Genomic DNA, 17,856 nt, shown 5'->3' with positions numbered 1-17,856 from the left:
AAAACAAATGAACTCAGTCCTGACTTTTTCAAGTCAGACAAGAAGCACTCCAAAAGTAGGAACCGGGGCGTTCTAGCCTTTAATCAGTACTGGGGCACAGACCCACCATCTTTAAAAAGTGTGTCCATATTTTTATGTTTTTTTTTTGTTTTTTTTACTACTACTATTTTGAATATAAATTGATTTAAATTATTTTTCCCTGCAGTACAGAGTCAAAATTATTCATTCGTGATTCTGACATCTTTAGTTCAGATGCACATAGAAAACACACAACATGATTGCTGAGGTACTGTATGTTCATGCTCCAGTAAAAAAGGTTTAGGGACACCCCAGGTAGTTATCTTATGACTGACTCTTTCTGGGTTTCCAGGTGTATTAAAGGTGCTGTAGGGAACTTTTGTAAAAAAAATATTTTTTACATACCTGTCATAATGTCCTAACAGTAGAATATGAGACAGATAATCTGTGAAAAAAATCAAGCTCCTCTGGCTCCTCCCAGTGGTCCTATTGCCATTTGCAGAAACTCCATCGCTCCCGGTAAAAAATAACCAATCAGAGCTGCGGTCCGTAACTTTGTTTGTGTTCAAAATGTAGAAAAATTTATATAATAAGCGAGTACACCATGAATCCATTTTCCAAACCGTGTTTTTGGCTTGTCCTGAATCACTAGGATGCACCTATAATATGTGTTTATATTCGGACTATTTTAGATTGCTTCGGGGATACCGCGGCGTCAAAAGTTCCCTACCGCAGCTTTAAACAGGGTCAGAAATACAGCCTCATAAATTACTATTGAGTCTATGAATGCTAGGTCAAGTTCGTACAAAATATATCTTTATATTATCTTATTATTATGTATAATATTTTTAATATTTTAATTTTAATGTTCATTTCATTTTATGTTTTCTTTTATGTTTATGTTTTATATTTATTTATGTTATGTTGTATTCATATTGATTTCATTTAATTAAAATCAAACAATCAATCAATGTTTATTTCATGCCATTTTGTCTCAAGCCCAGATTAATTTCCGAAGCTTATAGTAAACGTTACCAGAGAATAATATACTATTCTGAAAAAGATATTTGGCTGGAGAGGCACCAAACAAAACTTTAAAACCCTTTCCTCTAGGAAGCCGTTATTTTTTATGCACATGTCCTTATTGAAAATTTTGTGTTAATGCCTAAGCGCATGACTGTCAGTTTACAGTCCATTAGCAGGTTTAACCAGGGACTGCCTTTGCAAAATATGCTCAACAGTGCTATGTGTGTAAATTGTCTATAAATTATGTATGTTAAAGATTGAAACAGACAATACAAAGACTCACAGGCAAGTGCAGAAATCAGCAGAGGCATAAAAGGCTGTTAACCACATCACCTAAAACTTCCTGTGTACTGTATGTGTGCTAGCATGCTTGACACTGAATCCACACAACAAAATTCCATTAGCTTGCAGTAATTCATAAATATATTCCACTCATGCCTGATGACGTACACACTGCTGTTATGTCATTAATGTGCACTGAAGTTCCTCGACTCAAAGCAGATATGAGTAGCTCTCTCCACTGATGGCAGATTAATGGGAAAGAAGTTGCGGCTGGCCATTCTTGAAGGAATGAGAGGTATCCATTCATTATTGTGTATTCAGTAAAACACACCACTAATTTATTAACCACAGTTAGGCCTACTTAAGTTGACGTCATCATCTCATAATGAACTTGGAACTGATTATAGTCAAGAATCCTGTTGTAGCTACACAAATTGAGAGCAGTTGATTTAATATTATTCCATCACTATCCTTGGCTCACAGTCTTTTTTACAGCACTTAGCACAAACCGCACAATATTTACTGTTTTAGTCACAGGAAACACCCAAACCAACACTCTACAGCCTCTCCCTTGGCTTCCTCTCAATCAGCGGTCAAACCTAAAATGCTACTGACACTTTTTGGTCTGGTTTGTTGGGTTTTCTGTGTGTGTGCATGTTCATGGATAGCAGAGAAACAGCTCCAAAGATACTTGGAATATGAAAGGAACATTACTCTATGATCAGTCTGTTTGTTTGAGTGGCCTGCTGGGCTTGACATAACAACACTGGCTCCAACAACAGTGTGAATTTGGGGTTGGACTGCCTATTTGAATGGCAAGAAATGCAACATTATTTGAGCTGCCTCTAACACTAGGGAATGAAATGAGACAGATGCGTGTTTTGGTAGATCCAAACTTAAAAGCAAATCCAACTTATCTTAATGGTGTAAAGAGGCCTTTTCTCACTCACTTTGTGTAATGCACAGGGACACACCCTGTGTTTTAAAATGCTGTGAATATTGATCCAAAAGAGAAAACCACTACTACTAAGTGCAAATGTGCTTTGTCTTTTAAAAAGCATGCAAACAGAAACCGGATACATTAACTAAATTCCTGTCACTGTTTCTGATTTTAACTGCTTGTTGTTTGTTATAAAGAAATTTTTAATGCAATCCTTTTGGCTAGCAAAGACCTCTTCAAATCTCTCAAATTTTTGAATTTTTTTAAAATAAAAAATCTAATCAAATAAAAAAAACAATAATGTGTTTTAACTTTGTTTATTGCAAAGTTTTAGTTTAGAATAATATTTGTTTCCAAAAGGTATTTTGCAATTCTGTTTGTTGGAATTGGTTATGCACAAAATTAACATCACCTTGAAGCTTGCATGGTTTTACTGGTTTGGAAGCAATAGGGTCTGTGTAGATTTGTTTACGCAGTACTAAATTAACATTTACAGTAAACAGATTTATGAAGTCAGTCAGCTAATTATCCAGTTAATGGTTTGTCATTCATCAGCTTGGTATCTGTTTGCGTTGACACCATTAGATCTTAAATGACAGCATTGTCCAAATAATTATTAATGGGGCAATTCTTATCAACACAAATGATCACACAATGTCTTTCTACACAGAGCAATACCATGCATTTATCCATGTGCACAAGCATTAAATCCATGATTCATAAAAAAACACAGGAACATCTCAGCAAATGGTATATGTTTATGATGATTCCACAATTAATAAAACTTTATTATAAGGAACAAAGGCTTCTGCCTCCCCTTATTAAACAAAAATATATTGCAGTATATTGGAAAATATCATGTAATATATTAGGCATATATTCTTATATATATTTATTTTCCCAATATATTTCAATATATTGAAAGCGGCAATCATTTGTATATTTTGCAATATATTATATAATATATGTATCATCAATATATTATTTAATGTATTCAAACATATAAAATATTAGAAAACAAAAAGGGAAAATAATATATTACAATATATCACAATATATTTTAAGAAATATATTGGTAAATATATTTTCCTTTCGTAAGGGCATGACCTCTTCAAGATTTAGTTTGCATGTAGCACTTGACTATTAAATATCATGTTGGCATGCTCATAATCACACAAGTAACACAAACAGCAGACTTCCACAAACCACATGCCACATTTTAGATAAAGTCAAATAAAGTCCTGTATTGTCTGTCATCTGTTTAAAACCATTAGCTTTAATGGGTTTGCTAATGAAATACATAAGAATCGTCTCTTTACATGAACAGGTCAACACTGTCTGATTCAGTCTGAATTATTTGCGTGGCCAAATTACATAGTGCAGCTTGTGAATGCAAACCAGTCTAAGTGCAGCTAAAAACATCTTCCATCTAGGAATTATCATAACACTAACGCTGCATAAAAAAACACTAAAAGATCCATTTTGGGACATTCCTGGGAGTACCATTCAAGTACCAATTTTCACCCTATAATGTTGCATGTAGAGTTCTGTTTGGCTGACAGGTGGATAAGCTGAATGAGACGCAATGTCAATGTTCAGTGGCTTTGTCAGCACAATTGTTTACCTGTGACAATGATTTTTATCTCTCCTCTGTATTCAAACACATCAATTGCTGCTGCTGTATTGTTTTGGTTGAGAATCATATAACCTCGCTTATTAGTAAAAACAGTCCTTCCCTTCCTCAATAAAGTGAGCCGATCGACAGTGGTCAGACTACTCTGCAATGGAAGCAGACGAGTCAGCATACCATAAAGTCCATTAAAAAGAAAGGTATCAGCTATCTTATCTTGTTTACACAAATGCCTTTCGGCTTAAATGCATAATAAGTCACCCCTCAATGGCCGTTAAACATTCATTTCTGTGAAGCTGACAGGTGGCTGAATCTAAATGACCAGTTCATGCACTGTTGAATGACTTTGTCAGCACAATTGTTTACCTGTGATATCTGATTCTTTTCTTTTTTCTGTATTCAAACAGATGAATTAGCCCTGTTGGACTGTTTGGGAATCACGTGAACTCATTGCTTACTGCAGTCACAGGAACAAAGGACAAAACTCAGACCATCAAACAGTGCTCTGACTAGAACTAGAGTGCATTAAAATGAAAGGTATCAGCTATTTTCCTCTGTTTTCACAGATACGCTGCCACAGATCTCACCATGAAGCCTCTTCTCCAGCCCCGCCAGCAGCACTTTATACCCCAAGCTCTCTCTGTGTGCTTTGTCTAAAGCTCTGCTTAATGTCTTGTTCTATTCTGGGATCTCCCTTCAGGATCAAACAGGACTTTAAATAAACCATGAATTCAAAGGCTAGATTAGAAAATTATTACTGGTATAGACAGGTTTGTTTTAAAACTAATTTTTCTCTTATTTGAAAATTTCATATTTAATTTGCAGATTTTATGCAAAGTTCAATTTTACTTAATAATATATTAATATAATAATAAATTAAAATACAACATATACTGTATGTTTGTTTGAGTTAGCCTTTCAGCAGCTAAATCCTTGACATACTTTTAAATGAATAGTTAACCAAAAAAGTAAACGCTTAACCTCGCGTCATTCCAAACCTGCACAATTAACTAATATTAAGAAAATATCTTAATGTTTTAGTATAATTTTTTAATATTATAATCATGATACTCGGCTTGTGCAATAAGATGACAATCATCAAAAAATTAAAATCTATGCTTTAAAAACTATGCTTTTAAAACTGTTTGGAAGCACAGGAGCAAAAGCCTCTTCAGCTTAAAGGGCACTATATGTAAAATCCACTTTTACATGGTGTTTGAACATAAATGTGTGTTGGCAGTTCTACCCTACAATGATAAAAATCCACCCACTCCTCATTTTTTAATCCCCTTTAAACCAAGTCAGTCTCATTATAGGCCTACCGTTTTGCAGTGTGACGTCACACTTCATAGGGCGGGGCCACAGGGTTGATTGACAGTCCTGCATTGCTACAGTTTCCACCTTCAGCGGTTGTATGCTATCCTCCATTTTCTCAGCGCTCAGCATTTTAACCATATTTGTGTGCATACATTAAGACCTCTTTTGGAGAAGGGGCTGGAAGATGTAGCTCATTTGCAGCCCTTTTTAGACACCCCAAAAATGACATTTTCCAGCTGTTATAATAAATTATCTGTTGGGTATTTCGGGCCGAAACTTCACAGACACATTCTGGGGACACCCAAATATAATAATACATCTTGTAAAAAGGGGCATAATAGGTGCCCTTTAAATACAGTTCCACCTGCCTTGAGCAAAATCCACAAAAAAAAAAAAAAAACAGCAAAAAAAAAAAAAAAACAGAGCTCTTCGCATCTGGGTGCCCCAGTTTGAATGTCTAACACCCAATTCTAGTGGCCCATGGTATCAAGGCTATTCACAGTTGCTGGGTCTCTAGAGCCACTGCCCTGCAGCTTTTTAAAAGGGTGTCCTGCTCTACTTACAGCTCATAGACAGAACTGGGGGAGATGGAGTCGGGGAGAGCGGTAATCACAGGGTGTCCTAAAAATTAGGAGGAATGGGACAGCATGTGTGAATTGCAGTAAATGGTGCTTGCTCTTTTTTTCTTTAAATGTTCTGCATGATAAGAAATACCTTACTCTTTTTCTCAGCAGATCATTTTCAGCGGAACATGCCGGAGGTTATAGCCAGTACACTGTGTCAAAGTACTCCACCCTATCTCTCTCCGGTAATTAAGGGAGCATGGGCTTTACTCAGCTGCTGCAATCTAATTAATGTTAATCACTGTAGGCTTCCTCTGGGGCTGACTTCTGTTCTGCATTAACATAGCAAGAATCTGTGCAAGTCTCACTTCAAGGATCTTCTGCCAGTTCGATGAGAGCAGGGTAAGACGTATCACTATCTTACCATTGCCCTATAACTATTCCAATGCATTCAGTGTTTTGGACTACTGTCTCCAAGGGAATAACCTTTGAGTTGTACCATTAATAATGAAAATGAACTTTTAAACAAATGACTCACTTAGGGAGACAGAGATGGAAATAAATACTAAGGAGAACAAAAGAAAGAATTAAAGAAATGTGCCTGTGGCCACAAGGCAGATAGAAAAGCCTTCCATAATAATAATAATAAAAAAAATGAATCCATGGGAAACCTTTTCCAGTCCTGTTAAATTTTTTCATGCTGACTTATATTACATAAAAAATATATTACATAAATCCAGTTAAGTGCATGTACAAATAATACATAATAATAATGCATTACTATATGTCCCCAGTGTCTTATTCTGTCTCTACATGTTTCAGCACTTATCCACCTTATTTTTCAAGGCTGTTTGTAAATGTGCAAGACTTTATTTTCATTGGTCGAAATTGTTAAATAAATAGAAGAACAACAAAGTGAGGTAAATGGCCAAACTATTTGGCCTACAAATCAGTGTGTTTATGAGAATAAATCTGATAGCAAACTGATAACTGATAACAATTAATAACATCATGCAGTATAACACTGTTTTTTAAGCTAAAATAAATAAATGCAGAAAACACAGGAAGCCTTGCACATTGAAGTTAAATATGGCCAAATCTGCTCGTAGGTTAAAAATAAGGTGGAAAGAACACACGCTTACAGTAGACATTACACTCAAAAGAGATCAAAGCATTATGTTTTTAAGGAGTTTTTGTCCTGTGAACTACACTGAGAGCAAATATATTTTGTTTAAGCTGATGTGTTTAATTTAAAAGCTGGACCAGTCATCAGTTAGGTCCCCTTCCATTTAAATCACAGCCAGACAAAAAAAGATTTTTACCATTTTTACCAAACCATTGCAGTCTGTCAGTTATATAATTGCAGTCAATGGGCTACACGGTTTTCAGAGTAAAAAAAAAACATATACAGTCAAAACCAAATTAAACCCTACAGCTCATATGGACCATGGTCAAGTGGATCATTGCCACTCTATCTGTAATCTTAATTAGGAGTGTCAATGGTCCCTTTGAGAGATAATGCACTTATAAGTCGGCAAACTGCCGTAAAGCAAGAAGAAGAAGAAGCGACATGCGCCGGCTGAAGAAGAAGACGCAAACTTGCTTAGGACAGATCTAACATTGCGGTGAATCAGAGGTAAAAAACTATATAAATACTGTTCAGTTTCTTGCACAGACTGATCTATCCATGTCTTTACACATGAATTTATAATGATTTTGATTAAACATCACATTTTCATTTGTGGGTGAACTATCCCTTTAATGACCCAGAGGGACCTGTTATATACCTGAATGCTCCCTATACCAAGTTTCTGAAGCTCTGGCACCCACAGTCCTCACACACCCAGCACAGCACACATAGCCTGGCCTGATCGGAAAAATCCCAGTTTATTATAACAGATGGTGTGCTTGACTTATAATGTGACATATAAGATTATTATGCACATTATGATGATTATGCAAGAGGTACAAAAAATAGTCACTTGATTCAGTGCGTAACCTTTTGGAGAGAGAGAGAGTGAGAGAGAAAGAGAGAGAGGGAGAGAGAGAGAGAGAGAGAGTGTGTGTGTGTGTGTGTGTGAGAGAGAGAGAGAGAGAGAGAGAGAGAGAGATGTTTCTGTCCATGGTTGAGTATACAGAGATCTGCTAAATGTTTTGAATTTATACTTAACAATTCAGTAGAAACATCACTATTGTTCAATACTGTTACAATTTTAACATTTAAATGTTTTATTTTATATTAAAATGTAATTTATGTTATTGCAATACTGAATTTTTCAGTGTCATATCCTTCAGGAATAATTAAAAATACATAATAAACAGTTCTTATAATTATTGTGGAAATGGTTGTGCTACATAATATTTTTGTGGGAAAAAAAACCTTCTCAAATGGTGACCCACAGATTAATTCAGTCCTGTTAGTTATGTTTAAATGCCCTTTTGATTGATTTGTATGAAGTCACTGCACTGACTGATACATCAGAGGAGTCAGAGGTCAGAGGTAATTTGCAATTCCTTTTGAAAATAGTCCGGAATATGCTTCCATACAGAGGATCAATACTTTGTGCAGTTGTCCACAGTTAATCTAAATTATTTAATTTTTTTGCAGTTCTGTATAGTGTAAGACCATTTTTTTCTTATGTGGATTAACATTCTCAAAAATAAGGACAGATTTAAAAAAAAAAATACTTTTCTCAAGAGGAGAGGACCTTCTCGATTTGACGTCTGTGGCCCAGGCAGGAACACAATTGAAGAACCATGTCTCTTTCATAAGAATTATAATTACAGGAAGTTATTATAACAGATTATTTCTCCGTGGTGGGTTTTCTTTCCTAAATTATTCCCAAACCCCCTTCTAATATCTCTATGGCAACCAAATAAATTTGATGAGCATCTTTCAGATTTCATGCTGTTCAAGATAATCAAGTTTAAAATGAAAGTCTGCCCCTCACTATCTCCAACAGTCAACATTACCCATTTAAATGAGGAGCAAAAACAAGACATCAAAGAACCTGTTTTGTTCCCAATTAGGCTGTTTTGAGATCTGCTGAGGGGCAGGTAGGACAGTCCTGTTGTGGAGTGAGCGATTATGTGCTTTCTGCTCTGTTTTTGTGAGAATGTCAGGGTTAGGGCTCAAGGGAGTCTGTGGAGGTGAAGGTGATAATGTGTGAATCCTCCCTCTCTGCAGGTACAGAAACAAGAGTTAGAGGTGGGAGATCATGTGATCTTGCTGTGACAACAAACTCATCACAGCCGGACCATGGCTAAAGACTAATACAAAGAGGCCCAGAATGCCTTGATTTGGTTTCATTTTTCCACCTACCCCTACTTCTCAAGCTGCTTGACCTGCAAAGGACAACATGGAGTTGTCTTCACACTGTGCTTCATGAAATGTAAGATTTAAGTAGCAACAAACGGTGTTGGGGAAAGTTACTAAAAAGGTAACTAATTACATTTCTTAGTTACTTTTTATTTAAAGTAATGCATTATGTTACTTTTGCGTTACTCCTTAAATCTGGGCTGGGCTTGCTTGTTTGCTTTTAAAATAAAAAGTTCTATTTTTGCCAAATGTAACAGCCCTTCATACCAAAAGCCTCAGGCTGAAGGAAATGAAAATTCACGTCTGTACAGTAGAACGCAGAAGTTGAAGTTCAACACTTTTCAGCAATAAAATAAAAGAAGAAATGTTAATTTATATTGTGTAATTTTTCCTTATCAGTATGGTTGAATTGGATCATCGAAGGTCACCAGCAAGTTGGTTAATACAATTAGATTAAATCCATAAAGGATATATTAACAGTTTTTATTCATTTTGAGGAATTTTTATTTATAATTTTTTGAGTGAGTGAGATGAATTAATGCATTTTTACATTTATTCTAATACTAAAGTTACTCCCGATTTCTCTCAACATGGGGACAGGAGAGCTTTAAATCAATAAATGGGGAAAAAAGTAACTCCGATATTTTTTTTGTAAATTAAAAAGTAATGCGTTACTTTACTAGTTACTTGAAAAAATAATCTGATTACATTATCTCGCATTACTTGTGATGCATTATCCTCAACACTGGCAACAAATTGAAAACCGACAGACATCTCCAATCACATAATCCACCCTACACTCCAGAAACACCCATTTATTTTTAAGCGCAAACACTGACATCTCGGAAATCCAGTCAACTATTCTGGAACCAAGGGTCGCAATTTATATTAAGTGGCTTTAACTACTATGTACTTACATTTAAATTCATCTTTTAATACAATGTATGTATTGTGTACATACATGTTTTTACATTGTGCTTAAATTTGAAAAAATACCTGCATGTAATTACATTTATAGTTACACTGTTGACCCATCCCATCACCTTAACCACTGCTCAGCTACCATTCCAACATCCCACATTGGTGGGGCTTCCACTGGGAGAGCCTGGGAGATGAAAGGAAGTCTGGGAGACATGCCAATTCCCTCATCCAGGAATGAGCCAGCAGGTGCATTCACATATCGACCAGTGCATTAATTACCAACACTTTTCCTGTTGTTGTACAGGGAAAGGCACACTGGAGCATGTAATGGCCTAAACGGCCTCCTGGGAGAATAGGACATTATGGGAATATTGCATGGCACAACTGGAAAGACACATGAGTATGGGCCATATTTTAAGCAAACAGCCTTTATTATTTGTATAATTTACCCCATTATTATGTGAGTATGTGGTAAGTTTCATGTACCCAGTCAGCCTGGTCTCCTCTTTTGTATATTATTATAAGCCTCCAAACTTGTAGATAAACCTTTGGGAATTCATAACAGCTCCCACTTTCTCTAACAAGCTTGATGATTTTTATTCATTCCAGTGTTTTCTTCATTTATTGGCTTATATTTTGTCACTGCGTAAACAAAACTTCATACTAAATGATGGATTTACAAAATAAAGTAACTGACACGGGGCAAACGTATACACAGACAAATCATCATCCGAAAGCCCCAAGAGAAGTTTACCATGTTTTCTGACATCTCAGGAGGAAGACCAGCTTTCATCAGTTTCATTAGAGCTCTGAAAGCGTTGCCATGACAACTTATTCCCAAGACATGCACAGAAAATACAGCATCTTGCCTGCCAAGGACATAAAAATATCAGGTGCCTTTGGGAACCAGGACAAACATCTGCTTGATGACAACAGGATAACAGCTCTGTCTCTATTTCACTCTCTATTTTCAGTCTCTCAATCTCCTGCTCCCTCACATGCAGAAACAATAAACATAAAGATTGTCTGAGGCATGTCCATTGTGTGTTGGGTAAAGCCTGCAGTTCATTCAGATGTATGACTCATTTATTTTATTTTATTATTAATTCAGATGTGCTGAATAGCTGATTCACTGATCACTAAAAATGCCATAAGGCTGACTTGCTCAGATCTGATTCAGAGCTCTTCACAGACACTTCATCACATTAATAATCAATATACAAGTCAGGAAATGGCATTAATAATAGGCAAAGTATTCATATGCAATTAAATATTATTGTGTGCCACATTATTAAAAATATTTTGGTGTGTTTTCCTCATCCAAATGAAGTGATATTTGACAAATGTCAAACCGTGTAATCTTTAAATAGCAAATAAAGTAACGTTTTGTGAATATTTTTTACAATTACAGGACAAAAAAATCTACTGGTACTGTATGGTCATGTATGTTTCTTGTAGTAAAAGATGTGTACTTCTGTAATGGCACACTTGAACACTCCCCTCTTTTTTGAGAACTTGTCCTAATCACAGAAAAAGTTCATATGATTCATTGATTTCAGACATAAATCCACTCTACTTCTAACTGTATATCGACATTCCTTGACTTGTTTATCAGCGTTCAGTAGCCTAGGGTGCAATCTTGGCAGTGATCCTGGTCCATTTTATTCCTATTAAACAGGCATAAAACAAACAGGGCAATCTCTTAATTGTCCAAACCAGACTGGCCTTGCATGTAATTGACATATAGAATGCATAAAATCCTCTTGACCCCATCTGGCTGACACTTTTATCTAAAGTAACTAACATTGTATTGAAGGTAGACACACATTTTATCAGTTCTGGCATTCCCTGTGAATCAAAACCATCACCTTGTTATTGCCAGAGCTTTGCTCTACTGTTTGAGCTTCAGAATTCAGCAATTGCTGTACACATTTCAATACCTTATGCCCACTGTAAAAGTATGTCAGGACCAAAAAATGTTTACCACATCTAGCATCTCAAGTGCTGTCACTCAGACCTCCTGAGCAATATGATGTTATCGGCCTTGCGTGTCTTATCTCAAAGCAGCATGGGCACATGAATAAAGTAAAGCCTTTGCTTCGTTATGTATTCTCTTTAATGTTCTCCCAGAGTGGTTAATTTGTGCACGAGCACGCCTGCGGCAGGGAAGGGAGCTCACTGTGCGTGGCACAGCAGCATTGCAGTCAGAGGAGCTGTCGATCAATGCTGCATGCAAGACGCCTGGAATGACTGCACATGTTTTCCCCAGGGTGACCCAATTTAGTTGCTTCAGTTTGATGTATCGCTAACAATGCTACAGGAAATGCAAGACTTATAATTTCATCAAAACACGGTCAAATATATAGACAACCAGTTGTTGTTGTTGTTTTTTCACAAAAGCAACTGTACATTGTGATCAGCTTTTCAAATAAATTATAAAAAGGAGAGGTCCTTTAAAAACTATATTAAAATACACAGGCCAAGTTTTCTGTATTATCTTTCTAAACATATTTCATCCATTTTTAAAAAAGTAGCTTAAAAATTATGTATAGCATTTCCAATAAAAACTTAATTAAAGAGCTTGCATTGCATCTTAAATATATACATGCATGTAACTATCATTTCAAAAAAGTAATTGAACTGAAAAAAAAATAATAAAAAAAAGTATTATGTTTTTTCTTGCCGTCACATCATGACAAAATGACTCCTACCAAACTACTGTGATTTGGATGTGGCTTCACAGAATCTCAGCCTTTTAATACCACATTTTATTTTATATCTTAACAGTTCTTTAAAAAAGATATGTACAGTATTTTTAATTTATTTATTTATTTAATTGCATATATTGTATAATATACCGTATATATATATATATATATATATATATATATATATATATATATATATATATATATATATATATATATATATATAATCTTTTAAGCTAGTTCAAGTAGATTTTAATATTGGCACGCTATTGTTATCCATTACAACACCTGCTTACCATCAGTGAACAGCGGTGCTTCTACTTTAAAACTTGTTCATTACTCACCCTTGCATATTTAGAGGAATATGGATCTTCAAAGAGCGCCCAAACACGACGCTGCCAACGTTGCCACAACCCTACACTTTTTGCGTCAGGTAAGTCGCCGAGGGCAAGGCGTTTAGTCATCTCAAGTTCCTCGTCTCCATCCCCTGGATCACCTAAACCTTCTGTGTCCATCTCATCGTTGCCCATTTCAGCTGGCCCTCCACCGAAACTGTCCAGTGCCTCCTCGGCCTCCCGGTGCTGCCGGTACGTCATCCAGCAGCAGGGCTCCACATCTGTCTCATCGATGCCCCAGAAGGCCAGTTCTTCCTCATAAAGAGGGCCACAAACATCAGCGGGGCAATGCAACTTGCCAGTCCTATAATAATTGAGAATATGTGCAAAAACTCCAGGGTGGCGATCAAAGAAAAACTCGTCGATCTGGGCGTCATAGTCGAAGTGACTGTGGGCATCGGGCTCAGCAAGCCAGGCTAAACGCGTGCCGGGGAGAGTGCGCAAGGTGCTGCGGTAGGTCTGGTGTCGAATCCCTCCCACGTTAATCACAACACGGTCTTTCTCGTCGCCCTGGCCCATCTCGTCGCTTAGGCATGTCTCGAGCCCGGGCCAGGCATTACAACGCTGAAAGTCCCGGAGGATGCATGTGCACAATTGTCAGGCAACGGAAAAAAGAGAGTGAACAGAATGTACGGAGAAAAACAGGTGCGCAAAGGCAGCTCAACTGCAGGAAATCGCTTCATGAGCGCTTGAGGTTCTTGTCAGGTGAATAAGGGATTGCCTCCAGATGCCAAGAGAAAATGACAAAATAAAGACGTTAAATGAATGCAGAGGTTGTCATGAATTTGGGCTCCGCACCATGAAGTCCGGAGAAGGTGCGAGGCTGATGGCTTGTGGTGCACCGCTGGTGGCAGATGTGTGTGTGTGGTTCTGAAAGGACAGCTCCAGCGCGCACACTCCCTCCTCTCTCCAAAACGAGACACATACACTGCCCTGATTCCCAGTGGACGCCTCCTCAAATCCGACAAAAAGTGGAGGGATCGAGGCTCACTGGAACGGTCACATTTTAAGCGTTTTTTTCGATCAAAGCATCAGTCATTTTCTTCGAAGCATAATCAGATTGCCATTATTACACGCAGTTTGTTGACAAACACGACACACATCTAGAAAATTATTTGCCACTGGATATGTAGATACACTCATACAGGAGACGTCAGCTTTGGAGTGTAAGAGGACAGGTCCTTCAGAAATCTTCTTTTGTCTCGACAATGTCCAGTTTGGCGACGTCCTCCTGTGTTTGTTCGGAATTGATCGATCGTATCCTCTTTATTTCCATCAAATGAATATTTTCAGTCTCACTGTCCGCGCGTGCCTGTCGACGAAGAGTGGATCGAGGCTCGTCATTCCTGCGGAGAGACAACATGAGCCTCCTCTAGAGCCCACCGACGCGCATGCGCAATTGCTGAGTGGATGAGTCGACGCGTGCACTAGATCAGATACTGGGATGGTATCAGACGGTGGAAAGCTCAATTCAAAACGACATGCAATCTTTTTCAGAGAAGACAAAGCCTGAAAAAACGCTGCGCCATGCTATTCTTTCCCTCGTATGCACTGCTCACCATATAAATCACATTTACTAACATGAAAGTCCAGAGAATAAATAATAATATTAAGTATGAGTCAGAGTAGAAAATCATATAGGAATGTTTAAGAAAAAAGAAAAGAAAAATTAACAGACCCTTTATATTTAATCTGAGGACAAATAAAGCAGTGAATTCTTTTATAATCAAATTAAGCGTTTTTAAATTAAAATTTAAATTTAAAAAAGTTAAATTTATGGATTTAGCAGACGCTTTTATGAGGCTATCATTTTTTACCTATCATTTTATCATATTTTTAATATAATAATTTATTTGCAGATAGACTGTACTTACTGATTTTGGCAAATTTGTTTAATTAAAGTATTTGACATGCCTTAATTTAAAGTATTTAAATGCCTTAAAAATAAATTCTTAAAACTCTAATATCAATGCAAATCTATATATGTATATGCAGAATTTCAGTCTATTAACTGTCAGATATTAATTATCAGGCCTTGTAATCTTTGGAAAGCAAATTGTGAAACGTTTTTAAAGTGGATATACCACTATAATATTTATGTAATCAATCTTTCGAAGAAATCTAATTTTTGTTAACTAGTTTATGCTGTTATTTCTCCCTGTGGTCCTGTTTAGTCTCGCAGCTTGACTTGTGTTATTTTGTATTGAAAACGTTTAATGTTTGATTGTGATACTATACATACATTGTGAATTATTGTTTATTAAAATTGGCCCTTTTTTCCCCACTTCAAGCACTGAGCCTAACTATTTATTAAAGAATGCTTTTTTCTACATGGGTTTTTATTTTCATATTTTGTTATGATTTTACCACTGTTATGGGTTAATCACAAATGGCACAATGTTTATTTATCTTCTCATGTTTCAGTTTACATTTTGCTGTTTCTTTTTCTAATCATCATTCCTGACAACTTAAAGGCAGATTACAGTGTGTTCTTCTCCTCAGAAAACACATAATGGGATTTATTCCAAATTATCCTGCTCTGCTGAGAAGAAAAAGCAATTAGGCTTCAAAGGAAAGATAATGTCCACTCACAATGGTGGGTTGTTGGTGCATGGTCCCAAGGGCACTGTCAGAAACCCATTAACAGGGGAGGAATTACCATGGGCAGCCAAATCCTTCAATAGCCTCAGCATTTATCTAATGCTTGTAATAGCAATTTAAGTCATTCATGTATTACAAACTTATGATATCATAGCAGTGATTATAATATATCATAGTAAAAATGGAATGAACTAAGATTTCTGTGTGGCTCGAGTAAGACGTCATAATTAAAAGAGCTCTGACATTATCTTTGCAGGCGAATTTATTATATAAAATATGATATCAATGCTATAGTAAAAACGATTAATAAACATAAGATAGGCTGTAGCCTAGGCTATACTAACCTTTCTAGACACCATGTTAATTGATTCTATATCTAGAATATTAATGACATCTAGCGACAGAAAGTGTTTTGACAGCGCAGGATTTAGCTGTTTTATGCTTTATTAATTAAAGGCCACAAGAACATGGGGCATTACATATTCACAAGATCAAACTAACATTAGCTGCCAAAGAGAGAGAGAGATGTTTTCATTGCTCTTTTGTTTTTTGTTTGTTCCAAGAGATTAACATATAGGCTAAATTAAAGTCGTTTAAAATGTGCAAAGCGCATGATTTAACTGACGACGACAAAATAGATGTATTCATTTCATAATTTATTAGTATTTTTCAATTAAAATGTAAATAGTCTCCACATTTTTTTATATAGGTTATCTCAAAAAATAAATAATTTATTTTATATAGGTTAAGCATATATACTTTGCACTGAAAATGTTCGAACCTATCTGAAGCAATTTGTACTTTCACTAATAAGTTTATCATATTATATTTAATTTAAAACATGGTAATTTTATACACAATCAAAGATGAAGATAATATATTAAATGTATTTATTATTTTTATCATGGTATTTAATTTCCAATATTTTTAGAAAACAGTTCTAAATAGCTATTATACATTCGCACCCAGCTGTGGTCACCGTTTAAACTCTCTGAAGCTCTGTTTCCTTCTCACACACAGGGTGGAGACATACACTCATTTTGCATGAATAAAAGGCGAGTTTATTACACCCGTTAAACTTACTATGTTCTTTTCCTCATAATATTTTTAATTCCACAAAACTAGCGTTACGCGTTTAACAAATTCTTTAGCTTTTCACACATGGCGACACAATAAAGTAATAAAATTGGCGTAGTCTGGTCCCTCCCACTCGAGGTAGTTTCGAAACCTGGAAAAGTTAATGACAGTAAAATATTCCACCCAGCCAGAGCCCGTGGAGAGTCTAGTTTTCGTGCCATAGTCATCCCAGTGGGCACCTTGATGTCAATTTGACGTAAAATATTAGACAAGATTTGATCAAGATGCTGCAAAACATAATTTCAAAGTCAGATTATACATCAAGTCCTTCCAGTGGTTAATTGGTGAAAATATTAGGTTCATCCCATACTGAAATTGATTATGTAAGTATATGGGCCAACATGTTTGACATTGAGTTGACATCAAATCAACATCGTGTTATAGGCGTTCAGTTGATGTCATATTGACATCACATTGATATCAACCCAGCGGGCAATTGATATCAAATAGACATCAAATTGACATCAAACATAGCATTACAACGCTGGTATTTAATTTCCAATATTTTTAGAAAACAGTTCTAAATAGCTATCATACATTCGCACCCAGCTGTAGTTTCTCAGTTTAAACTCTCTGAAGCTCTGTTTCCTTCTCACACACAGGGTGGAGACATACACTCATTTTGCATGAATAAAAGGCGAGTATCTTGTAAACATGCCAAGTGTAGTTTATACCTTTCCTATTGTTTATATTTCAATCCCACCTTCAACGAAGGATATTTTTAAACGATTTTATATGCGGTGTCAAATGATAAGAAAGCACTTATTCTGAACTGCATTGTAAATAATAAGACAGATCAAAATGTTCATAAATGTTTGGGTTAAACCTTGAATTCTGAGGATTTCGTATGAATTAGGCAGCTAATCTATTATGAACGAGTATGTCGTCTTCTTAATAGTGATTATTTTTGTACGGTCTCTATGCTGTTATTCGACTGTGTTTAGGGGGACTCTCTAAGGGGGAGGAAATTGGGTGTTGCCCTTTTTTCTTCTGTCGACT

The 17,856-nt window shown here is 36.2% G+C and overlaps 1 protein-coding gene across 4 annotated transcripts in view; it reads right to left on the bottom strand.

Annotated features, from left to right (window-relative positions):
- Positions 1-14,509, bottom strand: part of LOC113105989 (potassium voltage-gated channel subfamily C member 1-like) — a 35,061-nt gene extending 20,552 nt beyond the window's left edge. For all 4 annotated transcript variants that reach the window (XM_026267442.1, XM_026267443.1, XM_026267440.1 and 1 more), the window contains exon 1: positions 13,069-14,509. In XM_026267442.1, the coding sequence (XP_026123227.1) occupies positions 13,069-13,638 (570 nt within the window). In that variant the 5' untranslated portion in view covers positions 13,639-14,509. The remainder of the gene's footprint in view (positions 1-13,068) is intronic.
- Positions 14,510-17,856: the final 3,347 nt, after the last annotated feature.

The sequence above is a fragment of the Carassius auratus genome, chromosome 7 (assembly GCF_003368295.1).
Source record: "Carassius auratus strain Wakin chromosome 7, ASM336829v1, whole genome shotgun sequence".
In the NCBI taxonomy this organism is placed as follows: Eukaryota; Metazoa; Chordata; class Actinopteri; order Cypriniformes; family Cyprinidae; genus Carassius; species Carassius auratus.
Note: the sequence above shows the minus strand (reverse complement) of the source record. Positions and strands in the feature narration are given on the sequence as shown.